Source organism: Aphanomyces astaci (assembly GCF_000520075.1).
Source record: "Aphanomyces astaci strain APO3 unplaced genomic scaffold supercont1.14, whole genome shotgun sequence".
NCBI classification, from domain to species: Eukaryota; Oomycota; class Saprolegniomycetes; order Saprolegniales; family Verrucalvaceae; genus Aphanomyces; species Aphanomyces astaci.
The window spans coordinates 134,750-153,737 of NW_009798277.1; the positions used below are offsets into that span (position 1 = coordinate 134,750).

An 18,988-nucleotide genomic window follows, 5' to 3' on the forward strand; every position below is an offset into this window, starting at 1 on the left:
CATCACCAGCCATTCCCAGAGCATTCCACTGGGTGTAGAGACGGTTGTCTCCTCGATGTCCCTGATGTTCATCAGGATCTGGTAGAACCCATCGCGAAGGTCGATGGTACTGAAGATCGTGGACTGTCCCATGGAGTCAATGATGACATCCTTCCGCGGGATCGGCGTCTGCGCCGGGATCGTGGCCGAGTTCAGCTTGTTGTAGGCGTGAACAATGCGCCATTTCCCGTTGCCTTTCTTCACACAGAACGTGGGACTGGAGTGCGGAGACTTGCTCTCCCGCACATGACCGGCTCGCTTGCGTGCAGCAAAGAACTCGTCAATGTACGCGACTTGGTCGCGTGGAAGTGGCCACTGTCGAGTGACGCACCACGTGGTGCCCGGAACCAAGTCAATGTCATGCCGTACCACTTTGTCTTTGGGGAGGCATTCCGGAACACTGTCCGGGAAGATATCTTGGAACTCACGAACCAAGTCGTAGTATGGGTTCGATTCCAAATCCTTTCATACCGATGAGGAAGGATGAGACACATCATCCTCGACGGGATCGTCGGTTGTCGAGGAAATCAGGAGGTCCATCTCCTGGCTCTCCGTGATGAGAGCAATGCTGATGTTATCGTGCCCACGTAGCGCGCGGGCGAAAGAGAAATAGCTCATCTCTGGCAGCTGAGTGAACTCAGCGGCAGTCAGCGGCAACTCGGACAGGTCGCAGGCTGGGAGGACAAAAGCGTGTGCATCACGCGTCGAGTGTCCACTGGGGGTGGAATTCGGCCCATCGCCAACCATGGCGGTTCCCATATCATCGCCAACGTGGCGGTATCGCCAACTATGGCGGCTCCCGTATCATCGCCAAACGTGGCGGCATCGCCAGCCATGGCGGCTCCCATATCATCGCCAAACGTGGCGGCATCGCCAACCATGGCGGAAAGTACGTCCAGCCTCGTAGCCGAGGTGGTGGGACGCGTGACTAACGGCGTCACCAGACCAGGCAAAGGAGTGAGTTCACCACACATCACGCCTAGGTCAGTAGAAGGGTGGACGGATGCGATCTTGCGCATGGTCTTGGATCGCCAATCGATCCAGGGTTGGTGTTTCTCCAACCATCGCATGCCAAGGATCAAATCCCAGCGGTCATCGAGATCGATGACGTAGAATTGTTCGGTCGAGACAAAATCTCCCACCGATGTGGGAAGGTCGACAAGGACCTTCGGCGAGGTGATAACCTTGTCATCAGCCATCTTTACACGCACAACGGAGTGCGGCGATGCGCCCCGGGTGGCGCCATCGTAGATGGAACGATTCAGTTGAATCGATGCGCGTCGGGCATAATTTTCCGACGCACCGCTGTCGATGAGGACGCGGAACAAACGGTCGTACCCAGAGATACGACTGGGGAAGGACAACATGCGGGAAGGTTGTCGTCCGATTTGACACTGAATCACTGTGTCCGAGGCAGGGCCTACTGATCGTGTTATGCCACCACGATCAAATGGCAAGCCCACTGTAGCCTCAGCAGGACGCCTCGCGCCTAGTGAGGACTCCCGTTTCCCCTCCCGCGAGGAAACTCGCGACCGCCGCGTGCGCGATCGACAACGGGATGCGCGAAGCGGGGTGCAGGGGATGAGGCAGTACCACAAGCGGATGTCGGCGCACGGCGTGGTTGGCGACACTCGCGGGAGAAGTGTCCCGGTCGGTTGCAGTTGAAGCAATGACGGTCGGTGGTGGGTGAGTTCATAGTAGAGACCTCCATGTCATGTGGGTCGCGGGTCTTGGTAGTGGTGCGCGATTGGAGAATCTTCGGCCAGCGCGGTGCGGACGGCATCTTCGAAAGTCGAATGATATGTCCGAAAAAGGTGCGTGCGCGCTGCTGAGTCGTTGAGACCGTTGATAAAAATAGTCACCTTAGTCTCTTCGGAGAGCGAAGACTTCTGGGTGACACAGCACGCGAGAAAGCGCAAATCGTGGACGTACTCACGAATAGAGCGCTTGCCTTGCCTGGCAGATAGGTACTCCGTGCGGTACCGGAAGTCGCTGTTCGCTGGCAGGAACACTGCCTTCAATTGTTCGATGAAATCATCGAAATTGGCAAACGCGAAGCCATCTTCGCAAGTTAGGCCCCAGGCCCAATCATCCGCACGACCAGTAAGGTGCGACATGGCGAAAGACGCGGATCTCATTGTCATCGATGTTCGAAACATCCGCGGCACGACTAACTTGCTTAATCCAACGAAGCAGTCGGTGGAAGGCAAGTCCTCCATACTTGGAGACTTCGAGCTTTACGGAGCGTTACTTCGGCTTCGAAGCTGTCGGCGCGGACATGCGCACAGTCGTGTGATGGAGGGTATCGTCCAGAGCACGTCCTCGAGCGTTGAGGTCGGCAACTTCTTGTAGCGCGGCATCGCGCTCGTAAGCAAGCGATTGCGCTTGCGCCGCAATGTTTTGCTGAGCATTCTCGCCATAGCGAGCAAAGCTTTCAACCAGGTGGAGCTGCGCTGGAGGCGCAAGCGCGTGGATCAGGCTCCAGGCTTCTTGTTTCCCGAGAGTGGAACACATGTGTTGGATAGTGACAAGGTGGGTCTCGGAGAATTGGGCAGAGGACATTGCGCGGTGGAGAGGAAGGTCGATGGACGAACTGGAGTGCTACCAGGTGTAATGGGGTGCACAGAGGAAGGTATGTGGAACAAGGTATATTGTTAGCTGGGAGAGCTAGCTATCTCTAAGCTGGTTTCCTTGGCGCGCGGCTGCGCGCCAGTCATGCAATTCACGTCAAGTGAATGGTGCTGCTGCGGATGTCGCAGAGCAAGTGATTCAAGACACTTGGATCGCCAAGTGTCCTCTCGGGTTAGGATTGGAACTGACCAATGGGGTGTCGTGTCCGGATGTTATCCGGACCCCATTACAGGTATCGTAGGAGTTGAACATCATTCCAGCGTAGCCAGGACTTCGCCGAGGAAGCCAATCGCCAAGAGAAGCCGCAGCATGGCACCAAGGAAAGGGTGCAAAGTCGCCGGAGAGTTCATAAGCTCCTGCACGGTTAAGGGGTGCGCCTTCTTCTCCTCGTCGCCGTTGTTCTGTTTATTGTACTCTCTTCTGTAGGCCAACGACATAGCGAGGTGTGACTGGGTCCTAGGCAAGTGCGCATTCATATTACCCGGATAATTATCCGTCTGTATAAGTGTGTTACGTCGACAGTACAGTTGAAAGTCAGTGAGCATTGGATGGTGACTTGTTCCTGACGTATAAGGCCATCATTTTCAGCCAATGAAACGTCACTGACCAGCTGACAATACGAAGCGAAATGATTGGCCAGCGCACTTTGGGAATTATAGGATTGGCTAAAATACCAGATACAAAGATCAAGTGACGGCTTGGCAGTTACACAATTTACATTGGAACTGCCATGGCGTCGTCGTCGGTGGGCAGCTTGATCCCTCTCGGCCAGAAACCGGACAAGTCGTCCAAGAAGGATGACTTGACCGGCGGCCTCATCTCCATCGGAGGCAAGCCCAAGGCAGCGGCAGACGACACCCTGGACGACTTCGACCTGGACGACCTGCTCAACGACACCCCGAAACCATCCTCGAAAGCTCCATCGTCGTCGCCTAAGAAGTCCAGAAAGTCCAAAGACAAGGCCAGGAAGAAGAAGGTGTGTGTGCTTGTCATGTATGGTCATCACTTACAGTGCTAATGAGGGTAGAAAGACAAGGGAAACGACCTGGATGACTCGACCTCTCCGATCAAACCATCCAAGTCAAGCTTTGCATTCGACGACAACGAGCATGACCAAGCGTCAAGTCGTCCCGCGAAGCCCAAGACGTCGATGAAAAACCTCGACGACGAATTTGCCAAAGCGTTGGGCTTTGACGAGTCCGAGTTTCGTTCGTCCGCAACTCTTGATTCCCCCGACAAAACGCCCCCTTCCCCCGTGTTTCAAGCCCCGCCTCCAGTGCCAGCGCCTTCCCCACCACTTCCAGCAGACAAGGGAGCAATTTCTGCCTCCTTTTTCGACGATATTCCCGACAATCAGGCGAATATGCACAGTCCTTCCCAGAGTTTAGTGGATAGCCGACCCAGAGGCGGTCGCGGCGGACGCCGGAGCTCGTCCAACGACCAAGACACATTGGACCCCTTTGGGGCTAAAGAAACCCTCAAACCCACCGATCCGTTCGCGAAACCAAGTGTCACGCCACGTCACGATCCCTTTGGAGCAACTACTTCAGCAACAAAGCAACAAGACAGCACTCGACCGATTAACCAAGTCGAGTCCGCTTCTGACCAATCCAATGAAAAAACGCGTTTAAACCTGTCGGTCAATCCGACGTCCGAGACGGACCAAGTGCGTTCGTTTCCATGGATGAAGCCTCAGGACACCGCCACGTCAGCAGTGGTACCCTCGTTTCCGTGGATGCAAGCGAAACGCGACCACGTTGCGGACGTAGTTTCTCCCAAATTTGAGGACCCCCCCGTTAAACAAACAGAAACTAAGTCAGATCTACCCGCGTTCCCGTGGCTCAAGAAGAAGCCTGCAGAAGTTGCTATAAGTACAACGCAACTGGAAGCCAAGATCGAGCCTCCTTCGCCAATCAAAACGATCGACGACATGCCGGCATTTCCGTGGACGAAAAACACGCCCGAAGCACCCGACATTCCAGGGCAGCCGCCATCATCATCGCTGGTCGTGGCTGAGCAACTACCTCCGCCAGTACTAGCCATCTCAAAACCAGACAGTCCTGTGCGAGCAACTTTGGAAATCATCCCACCCGACCGCAGCAACGACCCCAGCAACGCCATGACGCCGCCACGTCACAAAGACCCGAGCCCCCGACGCCCGAGCCCGTCGCCGCCCAAGTTATCTACTTCCGACCTCGATATCCCGCCTTCATTGGACCTTCGCAATTCCCCCGAAAAGGTGCTTGCAATTTGGACACTGTCGTTGCTTGACTCGTTGCTTAGAAACCGAGCAACTCGTCTCCGAAACGAGCGAGTCCGTCGTCTCGCGCAGCGTTTCTCAACGACGACAGCGCGATCGTACCGGCGTTCGTAACCAACCAGTTGGCCCAAAGCCAGGAAATGGTTACTTGTTTAACTGCTCAATTAAACACGGCCAATTCCACCTTGACCACTCTGCAAGCCGAACACGCCAGTGTACGGTAAACCTGCATAACCGTACGTTAAGCGCCGTTTTGTTTGCCTCTAGGTGGTTGCTACCCTGGGGGTGGAAACCGAGCGCAATGCAGCGCTGACGGTTGACGTGGCATCGCTACGGCAAAACGAATTGGCTCTTCAGGACGACCTCGCGCGCGTTCAAACCGAGTCGGCCCAGCGACTGGACCAACTAACCAGTGCTTTAGTCGATAAACAAGTGACTACTGTTTGTTGCTGTTGAAAGCGTTAAGTAACAAATGGTTAGTCCCTGTCTCAAGAAGCTGCGGCCCTGCGAGTGCAAACGCTGGAGTTGGGGCCACTCCAGGCATTAGTGGCAGAGCTGCAGCTGGAAAATGCAGCCCTTCGAGGCCAAGTGTCAACTGCCCAAGCCAGTTTAGCTGCGAGCCAGCGGGAGTTGGTCCAAGAGAAATCTATGCATGCGCAGAGCGTCGAGCGGTTCCAGCGGGTGCAGCACGACCGGGAGCAGGAGGCGTTGCTTCAGCAACGATGGCAGGCCGACGAGCAACGGCATGCTGAAAAGGATGCGCTGGAGCGGTTGTTAACTCAAGTCCGCGCGGCTGTCAGTGGGCTCAAGGTGCGTTTGATTGTTTATTTGTTACGGTCGAGTTGCTCAGGTAGTTGCTAAGGTTTTGCAAGAAAACGTGGTCGGGAGCAAAAGCGAGTCGGAAATGCGCATATGGGGCGAAAATGAAACCCGCGCCCGGGTCTTGGTGGACATGGAAGGCACGTGCAAAGCGTTTATGCACCGATCGCAGGAAGAGTGCCACCGGTTGCAAGGTCGGAAACGAAGAGCTCCGTAAAACAAAACGGTCCTTAACCACAACATACCTATGTAGCGTTGTTGAACGCGATGGAAGGCACGATGCGGACGCTTCGGGGCGACCACATGGAGGAAAAGGAGCGATTGCGGTCGGAGCAATCTCGACTGGATGAACTCGCAGGACATTTCCAGGCCCAGACAACCTTGTTACAAGAACGCACAGATACAAACACCCGGGTGGTCACCCAAACATTGAGTACATTTCGTACGTTTCTGCGATCGTTGCTGAGCATTCGAGTGGTGCAGGTGCGTACATTCAAGACATTCGAGTCGCGGAAGCCAGGTTGCACACTCGACGCGAACAACTCTTGGACGAAGAGCGCCAACTGCACTTTGCTCGAGCGGTACAGTTCCAGTGCTAATTCGATGTATAGATATTATTCACTATATATATAGGCATTTGCCGCACAACAAGAAGAAGCCCTTCGGGACCAGCGCGTGGCCCAGGAGAAGCTCCATATGGAGCAAAAGCGAGTGGAAGACAAACTCCACCGAGTGCGACACGAAACGAACGCGTTCGAAACGCTCGTGCACGCGCATGCCGACGAAATGAACGCCCTGGCCGCGTACCAAGTGCAGCTGGAACATGAAAAGGAACGTTTACAAAACGCCGCGACTCGAGTCGAACACATGGCGCAGCAGGTGCGCGAAGCGTCCGAGCACAGCGCCGCCATGGAAGCCCAGGCCAAAGTAAGGAAACGTCAAATATATATTGTGAATTCGCTATATACTACCGAAATTCGCGTGGTTTGTCTAATCAATATTGAATCATCTGATTGGCTGACTATACTTGTTATTTCTGTAAGAGCCAATCAAATCTAACATTGGATGAGCCAATAGCGCCGATTCGTGATTCGATTCGATGGGTCTGGAAATTTGTACCGAATCCACAATATGCATATATTACCTATATATTGATACTTGCAAGGTATATTTTATATATATATTCAAAATTGCCAAATATAGATATATATGTTGTATGCATATAGGCCAAATACTATATGTATGTATTGGCAAATATATGTATACTTTGATATTTGCCATAGATATATTATGTATACATTTTGATCATATTGATATATATATATATATATATATATATATATATCCAGGAAGCGATGCGGGAAGCTGCGACGCTGGTGAGTCAGGTGCAAGAAGAAAGGAGTCGCGTATTGAAACAAGCGGGCCAACTGGACGACCGCGAGCGGCGTCTGCACGACGAAATGCGCAGTTTTATGGACACGACAAGGCGGCAGAGGGGGGGCGGGGCTTCGTCCGGATTTCCATCCAGACAGAGGAAGGAGGACGAGAAGGTTGCGCCCGTCCGTCCGGTGTTCAACCTGCCGCCGCCGCCACCACCCGCGAGGCGGCCGACGACTGAAAAGGTGTCGATTACTGCTTTAAGGGGAGATCCCACTGGGTTGAGTCCGAGGTTTCGTGAAGAAATGGAGGCGTTCTGGAGCAACGGTACAACGACTGGGAGAGTTTAGTGTATGTACATACTACAGTAGGAATGAAATGATATGTAGGAAACCAAGTGCAAGTGGACGACGTACGCAACCGCATGCTGTTGTCATGCAACAAGTCGAGTGGTATTACCCTTCCAAAGAGCACCCGCGCCACACCTCGAAGTGCCATGGCAAGTGCATTTGTACTGTGAAGTGCCGTGAATAACTACGTAACGTTATTAATAGCATACTGTTAACGTTAATACTCCCTTCGACACTCATTCCAAAAACTGGCAGCCCATCCGTTGAGATACAGTTTAGTCATTCATATCGACCATTCGTACATACACTAACGTTACTGCTGTATGCATAAATATCAGCGTACGAGTCAGCGACTGCATTAATTCGTGTAGTAAGTTTGTCGTTTCTGTTGGCAACATGGAGTTTACAGTGGCATTTCTATCGCCCTTTCGAGTTGCTCTCCACATTGCACAGTTTTACATCGAATCGTGGTAATAAGCCCAAATGGTCTGAAGTTCGATTTGGTGCCGACGCCATCACAGAGATGGCCATCGTCGCATTTCATATGGAAGCTCATCTGTGACAAAGTGGAACATCCGATTATTGTGAAACGTTTGTGATGAGTTTTTGAAACAAACTGCATTTCTGGATGTCGAGTTGTATGTCAGGATGCCGAGTTGTATGTTATATAGTATTTATTAATAATAGTGTGCAATTTCGTGGGCAATATCACGGTGTCGCAGGCAGCCCAGCGATGTAGCTTAAGTTTACATACTTCCCCTGCTTCGTATTACTGCCAGCACTTCGAAGTGGCACTTTTTTCGTATTACTACCACCATTTGACAATAGTTTATATGTTAATCAAGTAAATTTAATATCCGGACAGCATCCGGACGAATATTTGTATAGGTACTACTGTTCAGGACCGCTACTATTATACATACTAGTATTTCGTATTTTTATTCCGAAAACGTTTAAATAACTTGAGTTTTGAACAGGTAGATTTCATTTTCGCACAATATATACCAAATTCAGTTTTTCATGGTCGAATTTCGTGGCTTGGTCGCATCAAATTTGGGCAAAATATGAATTTGTAGTGCCCTTCTGAAGGCAAATGGTGGTAGTAATACGAAAGAGAGGAAGTACTACGTAGTAAACAGGAAGCAAGGCGGAGTCGGTGGCCGCTCGCCGACCGTCGACTGCAGAAACGTACTCGTCAGCTATTTTTTTTATATATTTGCTTTATCCCTTCAGTGGGCTATAATCAAACGGCGCGACGCTGGTATTATTGTTGCTCTAGTTTTTAGATCATTCAGTTTCAGGTCTTATTTTCAAAACTTAAAAGCTTTTAAAACTTGATTTCTCGACAATTATTTTTTGTACTATGTAGTACTGGTATAAATTTCGCTTGGTATAAAAATAAACAAGTCGTATTGTGAATTCGCTCTAAACTCAAAAATTCGCCTGGTTTGTCGAATATGTCGAATCAATATTGAATTACGCCGGAGTTCGGATTGGTTGAATATACTTCTCAAAAATGGATTAGCCAATAGCGTCGATTCATCGATTCGACGGGGTCTGGAAATTCGTATCGAATCCACAATACAACATATATATTACTATTGCCATGTTCAAAAGACTACTAATTACTATTATACGTATGGGCGCAGTTCCGTGCCAACTTGGTTCCGTGCCACGACGCATGATTGGTAGAAAACAAATCACTCTGAAATTTTCAGCCAATCAGATGCAATTTTTGGCAGATAACTGGATAAAATCAAGTGGCCCGGAACTGTTTTCAGCCTATCAATATTTCCACTCTTTTAATTCATTTTCCATCTACCCAGTACACTAATACGAATTTCGACATGATTTTAAGTTCTACGAACTGCATTAATTCTCCTCTTTAAGAAACACTATTATAATAGCAATTTGGAGTAAAGGAACCCCTCCATCGAAGGGTCCCAAAAAGTGTCACGGAACTGCGCTCATACGTATAAGTACAGATTAGGTTGATTTTTTGATAAGTCGTCGTCTGGTAATGGCTTTGGCAATGGCGTTCTTAGTGCACTGGAGGAATCGGTCCTGCTTAGTATGTTCTGGTCCGTGTCCGAGGTCATAGCCCCATATCTTGGCTTCTTCATCTGGAGTCAAGTACAGTCCGTTGGTGGCAAACAAGGAAGACATCAGCTGCAACGATCGGATCTTGGTTTGGTTGGGACTCACGCGTTCATATTCGCACCTAGCACCTTGATCAGCCACGACACATAACTTTAGCACAATTACATCATCACACGGTGGCGCTGGAGGTTCGTTGTAGGGAACAACTCGTCATTGTTCACATGTTGCCCCACAAATGAGATACAGTTGAGCCCTATATGCGCCACGCGGCTCACAAAGTTGGTCCGGATAGTGTTATTGTGGGTATCGTGGATACGATGGTGGATCGCTGGGTTTAATGGCGGGTCGTGGCTCTGGTAGTTGCTTAGCAACAACCTCTATACAATGAACTACTCAAACGTACGTTCAGATTCTCGTGGCCGAGAAACGTATCGCTGGTCACGACCTTGTAAAACACTTCGAGCGGCTGGTTTACAATATACTGGATGCGTTGCACAGCAACGAGGCCGTCGCCGTCGTAAAAGTACACGTAATCGTCGATGGTTTCACCAGACTCGGGCGAAGGGAAGCCATATTGCTGGAATGCATGCGTGGCGTTGTGCGCCAGTTGCTTGGTAATCCAGTCCACACCGATGCGCCGCGTGTCCGCATGCTGGACGAGCCCCACGTTTCTCCATATCGATGAAATCGGGTACGCCTGATCAAGACAAGTGAGGAAAGGGACGGAGCATACTTGTCGATGATGAAGGGGGGGGGTGATCCTTACCGGAATGCGCGTGAACAACCACACCTTGAGGTCCTCTATCACCGCCCGCCCGCGGTGCACTTGATGCCGCAGCTGTCCGTTCCGCGCCACGGCCGCGTCCTCACCTTCACGCAACGCTAGCGCAATGTCTTCCCACGACAAGATCGAAGACGATGACGACTTGGATGTGACCACCCCGCGCAACCGAGCGCGGGCTTGGTCAAGCATCTCCTCCAAGACCACGACCCGTTCTCTCTGGAATGCGATCTCCAGCTTGTCTTGCCGCCGGTATGTCGCCTGCTTCTGTCTCTGGTACATGTTCTTCTTCAACCTTCGCGTCGTAGCTTTCATGGAGGCAGCTTCGAGATTGCTTGCCGCAGCGACTGTCGTGCCAAAGTTGTGGTTCGACGACGCCATGGCTGTGGGTGAAACGACAATCGCAGATAACACATATGATTGGACAAAATACATATGTAAATGTTGTAATTGATTGGCATTTCGAGTTGTAATAAAGGTTGACTCTCAGTTTGTTTTACTTGGATTTTCGACTGTAATACATACAGTTGAAAATCCAAGTCCAAGTATAGTACTGACAGTACAGTAAATCTTCACATCTTGTATTTTCGACTGTATGTATTAATACAGTCGAAAATCCAAGTCGATCAGTCAACCTTTGTATCTCGAAATAGAATGGCATTTATAAATACGAAGTATCATTTACTTCACTTCGAAGTACTGTACTACAGTAGTATTCTTAATAATACTATTTACAGTTATTAATAACTCTTGATAGCCTAACTAATACAGTACTTCGAAGTATGTTGAATATTTTCAACTGCGAATTGCCAAGACGAGTACACGTACTAGTACTGGCTAGGTAGTACAGTATTGCCCATCGAAGTACAGTACTACAACTGTACTAGTACAGTGCTTATTAATGCTTTAGTAGCATACTAGTACTACTGTAGTTACCTTCTGCAAACGGGATTTCCTTGTGAAAGGCAGGAAGGGGATGACCACGTCGACGGCCAATATTTGGTAGAACGGGTGTTTTGCGTTAATTGGATAGAAATTGTTCTGCTCTGAATTTTTCGCCATGGTCCATACAATATTCAAGATATTTAAGCTATTTCAAGCAATAGCCCAATTTGTAAAAATTGTGTTATACTACTATTAATACTCGCATTGAACTATTTTAATAGTTGAAAACTTGGGACAAGTATACTTTTTTACGTAGTACGACTATTAAAATCACGGGAAATAGAATAGCATTCATACAAAATACCCAGTCCAGCGCTTCTCGCCCTACCCACCCACACCTCCCAACGGCACCATGCCGATCAAGGACAAGGTCAAGGCAGCAGCGTACAAGAAGGAGTTCAACAAGAAATGGTACGAGAAGAACAAGGAGAAGCGCATGGCGCAGATCAAGGAGCGCAAGCAGAAGAACAAGGAGCGGGAGCTCGCGTACTCGCGCAAGAACTACGAGCTGCACCACGACAAGATCCTCGAGCGGAAGAAGGAGTATCGGGAGCGCAACAAGGACACGTTGGCGGCCAAGCTGAAGATCTACCGAAATCGGCCTGAGGCGAAGGAGGCCAGAAGGGCGAAGGACAAGGAGTACAGACTGCGTCAGAAGGCAGCGAAAGCAGCTGCCGGCGACGGGAAGGGTGACGCAGTTCCAACGAAAACTCGACCGACTGCAACCAAGAAGTCCAAGCCCGCGGTGGACCCCCGACAAGATGTTGCCATGAGTCTCGTGGCATTGCATGACTTGCCCACGTCGAGCGACGTTAAACAAGCACATGGCGTGGAATTTGTAGTGATCTAAGTACTTTTAACACTGATTCTTTGACAGTGAGCGAAAGGTCGCCAGGTGGTCGGTCTTACATGGTTCAGACCCCTGCGATTGATTCCTCCACAACTCCATAAGCTTACACCATTCCTGGCGTGTTTCGCAGATGAGGCGACGATACATAGTTCCATCATCCAGAGTCCATCATCTCAAGTGCATGTGGGCGGGAGGTGTCTTAAGGTCATCCCTGGCCGCTGTATCAGTCAGTGTATGGAGCGGATGTATTGGTATACTGTATTGTATATTGTAAAATGAATTAACTGTTTAAATCGATAAGTAAAGAATTCAAGATAACAATTGAAAAGGTGCTACAGGTTCCTGCATCGTTTGATGTCTTGTGTAAATGCATCAATCTAAGCATCTACAGTCGGATTGACGAATAACATGCATCTATTTTGAAACCGGTATATCTCGACAAACATAATCCTTCCTCCCACCAGCAGCATCATCATGGTCTGGGACATGGTCTAGGCGGCAACGTACTGCAAGAAGTGGTACGAGGCGAACAAAGAGAAGCGCAGATCAAAGCGTACCAGCAGCAACACAAGGAGCAGGAGCTCAAGTACTTGCGCACGAACAAATTGCGGCACCACGACAAGTAAATAGGGTGCGATGGAATCTCAACAAGGACGTGTTGGCAGCCAGACGAAAGGTCTATCGAGGCTCGCGAGGCGAGGAAGGCGCGGGACAAGGAGTACAGACTACGTCGGAAGGCAGAGAAAGCGCGCGTCGGCGATGAAGAGAACGATGAGCGAACGACGACGTAGTACCAACGACTCGACCGATTGCAACGAAAAAATTCAATCAATTGGCGGACGCCCGAAAGAAGACGCTGCTCGGAGTCTCGTGGCATTGCATGAAGTGTCCCCCGCGTCGAGCGAAGTTCAATATATTTGGACGTTTCTCTGGGGTTTCAACAAGCAAGTGACAATGCCTGTAATGGTTGTAGTACGCTTACTAGTATGCTTATACGATGTTGACGATGCGGATATATGTGACTAGTCATGCATGTTTAATACAATGTGGTCGTGGTTTCGGTCAGCTGCTCATAATGTGGCCCAAGAGCTCGCGGTCGTCTTCGCTGAACGCGACTGGATCCGACTGCAGTGGCATCGGCTCCAACAGTTCCGGGTCATGGAAGGCGCTATCGAGTTGATCGTGTTCCTTGGTTTGTTGTGATGACTGGCGTTTGGCCGCGTACTTCTTTTGGCATGCATTGGCTTTCTCTCGATGGAGGTCACATAGGGCATGGAGGTGGCCGTCCTTCTTGACCGCGCGGCGGCGATGACAGTTCGAGTACGCGTATCTGCATCGCTGGGACACGTCGTTGTTGTCCATGATGTGCAAGTTTGAAAATGCCGACGCTACTGGCAGAGTTAAACCATGTTGAACGTCAACAATGCAACACAGTACGGTCTACGTAACGGCTATAGACATTTCAAACGGGTGAAACTATTCCTCACACCGGTGGATTTAAGGTCGGTTGGGCAGGAAGCGGACATTTCAACGACGTGAATCTATTCTGGACCAAGCACCGTACGCGTGAATTCCCGTAACACGTCACGACATGTCAAACATGTGACAAAAAACAAAAGTACAGTACCAAGAGACACATTAGCAACGGCTCTGTGTGGTGTGGTGTATATCATGTTACGGTTTCGGTAGGGCAAAATGCACTTTGCAGTTTGTAATGTCGTGCAGTTCAATGTCCCCTTCCACCGTCTCTGAGTATGTATATATCTCTTATACTTTTCATTTCTGAATTTCGCACGTTCAATCTACGACATACTTCGAAGTATATGGGAACCCCCTTTAGTTCTTGGTGTCCTTCTCTTCACGGGGATGGCGGGTGTCCATGCTGCTCCATCAAATTGCGCCGACAAGTACGCTGGTTCCAGTGCCATACATTCACGGACGGATTTTCGCAGTGCACCCCTTCTGTCCATCTTGGCATGACGACACCGCTCCCCTTCTTCCTACATGCAGCGCCAACTACGCGCCATGTCACGGAAAAGGATGGCCTTCTCTGTTTGTGTGCTGTGCGGCCAGAACCCGTACTTGTCCCTTTGTGAGCCCAAGAAAACCCCGTCCAGAAGCAAAGGACGTGGACGAGAGTATCTCGAAGAATTCACGCACGGCGATACGCAGCCTTGTGAAAAGGACTTGACCTGCGTCAAGATGACCGACAGGTACTCGCACTGCGTCCGGCTCTCCAAGGGCGAAGGAGCCTGGGACGACGACGAAGATGCCGCGTCAGTGTACCTCCCGCGATGGGCCGACTGCGGCGCAGGGATCACCGAGAAGTGCAACCCCGAAGACGTGTGCAAGGAGTACCACGAAGGTAGCGGCAAGTTGCAGTGTACGATGCAACGTAACTCCAACTTCTTCGGGAACGGAGCGAGCAAGTACGACGACCGCACGCAGCCGTATCTGGGCGAATGCAACCGATAAGATGTCGGGGCTTACGGCGATAACGTCATACTAGTAGTCACGAAACGCGGCGCCAGTGACGCCGCCGACGTTGGAATTGTTTTGAATAGTTATGAATATTATGTTGTTAATCGAAATTCGTCAGAACAGTGTGGTTTGATTGGTTCGAATTTCGAATCGATTTGCCAACATAATCGCTTGAAAATAAATCCCGATGGGTATAGAAATTTCTTGTTCACAACCACCTGGCGTCAACTGGCAAGGCAGAAGTTGAAATCAACCAATCCGATCCCAGGACTTTCCCGAATACCCTTGTCCAATCAGATCACGATATTGTTAAACTTACAGCCAATGAGCGTCGATCGTGTGGGGATTGCAGTTGGGCATTGTCGTATTTGACATGAGCTACCGAGAAAAAAGCGGCGGACGTGGCGGTTCCAGCGCCGGCCGAGGAAGCGGCGGACGTGATGGTGGTGGTCGCGGCTTTGGTGGACGAGACGGAGGGGGTCGTGGTGGCGGACGTGATGGTGGAGGCGGCCGTGGCAGTGGACGCGGATTTTCCGATGGAGGCGGCCGTGGCGGTGGACGTGGCGGTGGACGAGATGGCGGACGTGGTGGTGGTCGTGGGTTTTCAGATGGAGGCGGTCGTGGTGGTGGACGTGGAAGCACTCCTACCGTTCAAATGCCTAGTGGTCCCCCTCCTGCGCCGGTCAAGTCAAAGCTCCTTCAACCTGTGGCGAACCCGACCTTTCCGTCACGTCGAGGATTTGGTCGGGCGGGTAAACCAGTGACATTGTGGGCGAACCATTTTGCCGTCAAGATCAATCCAGCCCAAGGGGACGTATTTCACTACGACGCGTCGATTGCCGCCGAGGGAAAGACTCCGACGCAGGAGACCCCGCCGAAAGACCTGTGCACCGCCGTGCTGCAAGCTTTGATCAACTTGTTCAAGACTGAGTACCCGACTATTGCCGTCGTCGCGGATGGCCGTCGTAACTTGTACGCGGCCAAGCTGCTTCCTTTTGACGCTATGATTTTCAAAGTGCCACGGATGAAAGAAGGCCGCACGGAGATTTTTGACGTGCACGTGGTGGCTGCCAACCCCGTGGCGGTGCGCACGGAGCAACTGCACGAACTGTTTGCCGGTCGACTCAACTACACTCCATACGACGCTATCCAAGCGCTGGACATTGCGATGCGGTACTCTGCGTCGACGCGGTTCACGACTGTGGGGCGCAACTTTTTCACCAACTCGGGTGCAGTGACGTTGGGCGAAGGCGCCGAGCTGTGGTTTGGGTACCACCAGAGTCTGCGGCCCACGCAGACGCAGCTGACGTTGAACATCGACATGGCTGCGACCGCGTTCGTCGAGTCGATGGCGGCGTTGGATTATCTCGTCGAGACGTGTCGCCTCCAGGACGTTCCCACCATGTTGACAAAGCCCCAAGCGTCGAACGCGGCGAAGGCGTTCCGCGGCATCAAAGTGACGGTGACGCATCGGGGTACGGTCGAACGATCGTACCGCGTGAACGGGCTCAAGAAGACGGCGAAGGAAACGACGATCGAACTGGACGGCGGGCGGCGCGTGACGGTGGCCGACTACTTTGCGACCAACTACCGCCCCCTTCGGTACCCGAACCTACCGCTTCTGCACGTGGGGTCGCCCAAGGGCTCGATCTTCATGCCCATGGAGGTATGCCACGTCTTGGGCGGCTACAAGTGTCCTCGCAAAGCCACCGACAACCAGGTGGCCAACATGATTACGTACACGGCGACGCCGCCTGAGGAGCGCCGCCAGAAGATCGTGGCGCGCGTGCAGGAAGCGCATTTCACCGTGGACAACACACTGGCGGCGTTTGGCGCGTCGGTGGACCCGACCATGCTGACGGTCGAAGCGCGCGAGCTGGCGGCGCCGTCGATGCTGTACGCGCACAACAAGACGGAGCAGCCCCGCGATGGCGCGTGGAACATGCGCAACCTGGCGCTGTTCCAGGGCATGGCGTTCAAGTCGTATGCGCTCATGAGTCTGTGCGACAGCCGGCGCACAACGGACGCGGACGTGTTTGACTTCTTCAACGCGCTGGTGACGCACATGAAGGGTCTGGGCATGACGCCGCCGGGCGCCAAGCCGCCTTTGGTGACCCGCGGCGGCCGCGGCGACCCCATCGAGCGCATGTTCCAGGAGGCGGTGGACAAGGCGACGCGGGTGTTTGGGCAGCGGCCGCAGATTGTGTTTTGCGTGGCGCCAGTGCAAGACGCGCTCAATTACGGCGACCTCAAGCGCGCGTCGGACACTGTGTTTGGCATCCCGTCGCAGATGATGCTGGCCAAGCACTTGGCCAAGCAGAACCCCATGTACATGAGCAACTTGCTGCTCAAAGTCAACACCAAGCTGGGCGGCCGCAACGCCGTGTGCAAGGACCCGCTGCCCAAGATCTCTTCGGACGCGACCATCATCTTTGGCGCGGACGTGACGCACCCCGGGCCCATGGACAAATCGCGGCCGTCGGTGGCGGCGGTGGTGGCGTCGACGGACAAGTGGGGCGTCCGGCATGCCGCCACGATGCGCCGCCAGGGCCATCGCGTGGAGCAGATTGAGGACTTGGAATCGATGGCCGTGGACATGCTCAAGGCGTTTTACCGCGAGACCAAGCGCAAGCCGGCGCAGCTGTTGTTTTTCCGCGACGGCGTGTCGGAAGGCCAGTTCCAGATGGTGCTCAACTTTGAAGTGTCGGCGCTCCACGCCGCGTGCGCCAAGCTCGAAGCTGGCTACCGTCCCAAGATTACGTTTGTAGTGGTAGGCAAGCGCCATCACACGCGGCTGTTTGCCACGAGCGCCGCGCACGCCGACCGCAGCGGCAACGTCAGGGCGGGTACGGTCGTCGACACTGGCATTTGCCACCCCACGGAAACCGACTTTTACCTGATGAGCCACGCGGGTCTCCAGGGCACGAGCCGCCCCGCGCACTACCACGTGCTATTGGACGAGATTGGGTTCACGGCGGACGAGCTGCAGAATTTGGCGTTTCGTCTCACGCACACGTATGCGCGGTGCACGCGGTCCGTGTCGATCGTGCCGTCAGTGTATTACGCGCACTTGCTGGCATTCCGCGCGCGGTTCTTTCTGGTGGACGGCAGCGAAGGAGGCTCGAGTGTCGATAGCGCCACGACGTTTACGGGGCAGCTGCTGGAAGCACACCCAGACCTCAAACATGTCATGTATTATGTCTAAGGGGAATGGATCCATACGTACGGGGTTAAGGTTGATATTAATACTAGTAGTATACTAGTAATGAATAAAAAAATGGATGAGTTGAACGAGTGTATAACCAAAGTGGTGATTGGTGAAGACTGGGGGGGGGTATGAAAGATGTAGAGAGAGAGCTAGATGGTTATATAACTGTTGACGGCATTATTAGGTTGATTGTATGGAGGATGGGTTGGGGTGGTCATGCAGCCGAACTAGGGGCGTGGTGGTGGCGTGTAGAAGTATTAGCGGGGGAGTCAAGACTGGACGCTTGGCAGTCGCGTAGCTCCAAGATGGACTGGTGCATGGCGACCATCCACATCATGCGCTCTTCCCGCGTGAGGACGGGTCTGGTGGTCGCCCGGGGTGGTGGCGTGAACCGCATCGTCGGCACTTTGGTTCGCACCGGATACCGACGAGTGTCCGGTGTGGGCTCAACATTTGCACTGGGCTCGGGTGTGAGAGTTGATACCAGTGGACGAGCAACCACCGGACAACTTGGTTCTTCAATCACTTCTTCGTCCATAGAAGTCGCCAGCATTGCCGCGATACTGCGCGACATTTTACACTCGGAATGCTAGAAAAGTAAGTCTCTACTTTGACGACCTTGTCGAATTGGCCAAGCATCCGGATAGCGATCTGTTCTGTACACAAGTGAAAGTGGTTGCTTCATTTTCATGAGTATTTTCTACGATTAATACCACCTCGTAGGTACGAGTACGTAGTCGATCGCTACATGTACAAGAAGAAAGGGGTGGTGATTATTGCTCCCTGAGGTCCTCATTGGGATACATACTGTAACGAGCTTACAGTATTGGGATGCATATGTATTCGAGTCGCGGACCAAAATAGTGCTTTTTACTGCTTTTTTTACTGCTTTTTTTACTCGGTCCTGTATATGGTGTTTTTGTTTCCTACCACTTCCTACCAAAACCCTACCAGGTCCTACCATCCGTATAATTCAGCAGTTATTCGTATCCCCCGAAATACCGTACTTACTTCGAAGTACTTCATGAAAATAATCGGTATTTGGCACAGGATCCATTGCCCCAACGAAGACAATTTACTTCCCAGGGTGTACGTACAGTAGCCCGCCCACAGTTTACAGTCAAGGAGCGCCGATTAATGCACCTCT

The 18,988-nt window shown here is 51.9% G+C and overlaps 8 protein-coding genes across 12 annotated transcripts; 5 read left to right on the plus strand and 3 right to left on the minus strand.

The window, feature by feature from the left end:
• The first annotated feature begins 3,388 nt into the window (after nt 1-3,388).
• On the plus strand, nt 3,389-7,703 carry H257_06827 (hypothetical protein). 3 transcript variants are annotated; one of them, XM_009832197.1, is made up of 11 exons: nt 3,389-3,646; nt 3,698-4,909; nt 4,954-5,145; nt 5,198-5,362; nt 5,411-5,740; nt 5,793-5,943; nt 6,003-6,182; nt 6,233-6,330; nt 6,383-6,676; nt 7,099-7,453; nt 7,516-7,703. In XM_009832197.1, the coding sequence occupies exons 1-11, from the start codon at nt 3,401-3,403 to the stop codon at nt 7,644-7,646; spliced, it is 3,354 nt and encodes a 1,117-aa protein (XP_009830499.1). In that variant the 5' UTR covers nt 3,389-3,400; the 3' UTR covers nt 7,647-7,703. The 3 variants fall into 3 exon arrangements, with proteins under 3 accessions (XP_009830499.1, XP_009830500.1, XP_009830501.1); XM_009832198.1 differs by having other exon boundaries at nt 7,099-7,703; XM_009832199.1 differs by lacking the exons at nt 7,099-7,453; nt 7,516-7,703 and having other exon boundaries at nt 6,383-7,061.
• Nucleotides 7,704-9,432: 1,729 nt separating this feature from the next.
• H257_06828 lies at nt 9,433-10,753 on the minus strand. Of its 2 annotated transcripts, XM_009832200.1 has the most exons (4): nt 10,343-10,753; nt 9,980-10,273; nt 9,742-9,929; nt 9,433-9,697 (listed from the first exon to the last, which is right to left on the minus strand). In XM_009832200.1, exons 1-4 carry the CDS (start codon nt 10,736-10,738, stop codon nt 9,463-9,465), a joined length of 1,113 nt encoding a protein of 370 aa, XP_009830502.1. In that variant the 5' UTR covers nt 10,739-10,753; the 3' UTR covers nt 9,433-9,462. The 2 variants fall into 2 exon arrangements, with proteins under 2 accessions (XP_009830502.1, XP_009830503.1); XM_009832201.1 differs by having other exon boundaries at nt 9,433-9,929.
• An 843-nt stretch (nt 10,754-11,596) lies between these two features.
• On the plus strand, nt 11,597-12,251 carry H257_06829 (hypothetical protein). Its single transcript, XM_009832202.1, has one exon. The coding sequence runs from the start codon at nt 11,655-11,657 to the stop codon at nt 12,150-12,152; it is 498 nt and encodes a 165-aa protein (XP_009830504.1). The 5' UTR covers nt 11,597-11,654; the 3' UTR covers nt 12,153-12,251.
• A 337-nt stretch (nt 12,252-12,588) lies between these two features.
• H257_06830 (hypothetical protein) lies at nt 12,589-13,184 on the plus strand. Its single transcript, XM_009832203.1, has one exon. It carries the CDS (start codon nt 12,789-12,791, stop codon nt 13,176-13,178), a length of 390 nt encoding a protein of 129 aa, XP_009830505.1. The 5' UTR covers nt 12,589-12,788; the 3' UTR covers nt 13,179-13,184.
• Nucleotides 13,185-13,214: 30 nt separating this feature from the next.
• Nucleotides 13,215-13,514, minus strand: H257_06831 (hypothetical protein; the record flags this gene model as incomplete). The annotated part of the gene is made up of 1 exon (XM_009832204.1): nt 13,215-13,514. One exon carries the CDS (start codon nt 13,512-13,514, stop codon nt 13,215-13,217), a length of 300 nt encoding a protein of 99 aa, XP_009830506.1.
• A 678-nt stretch (nt 13,515-14,192) lies between these two features.
• Nucleotides 14,193-14,627, plus strand: H257_06832 (hypothetical protein; the record flags this gene model as incomplete). Its single annotated transcript, XM_009832205.1, has 1 exon — nt 14,193-14,627. The coding sequence occupies one exon, from the start codon at nt 14,193-14,195 to the stop codon at nt 14,625-14,627; it is 435 nt and encodes a 144-aa protein (XP_009830507.1).
• A 367-nt stretch (nt 14,628-14,994) lies between these two features.
• Nucleotides 14,995-17,932, plus strand: H257_06833. Of its 2 annotated transcripts, XM_009832207.1 has the most exons (2): nt 14,995-15,139; nt 15,176-17,932. In XM_009832207.1, exons 1-2 carry the CDS (start codon nt 15,007-15,009, stop codon nt 17,836-17,838), a joined length of 2,796 nt encoding a protein of 931 aa, XP_009830509.1. In that variant the 5' UTR covers nt 14,995-15,006; the 3' UTR covers nt 17,839-17,932. The 2 variants fall into 2 exon arrangements, with proteins under 2 accessions (XP_009830509.1, XP_009830508.1); XM_009832206.1 differs by having other exon boundaries at nt 14,995-17,932.
• Nucleotides 17,933-18,055: 123 nt separating this feature from the next.
• On the minus strand, nt 18,056-18,427 carry H257_06834 (hypothetical protein; the record flags this gene model as incomplete). The annotated part of the gene is made up of 1 exon (XM_009832208.1): nt 18,056-18,427. The coding sequence occupies exon 1, from the start codon at nt 18,413-18,415 to the stop codon at nt 18,056-18,058; it is 360 nt and encodes a 119-aa protein (XP_009830510.1). The 5' UTR covers nt 18,416-18,427.
• Nucleotides 18,428-18,988: the final 561 nt, after the last annotated feature.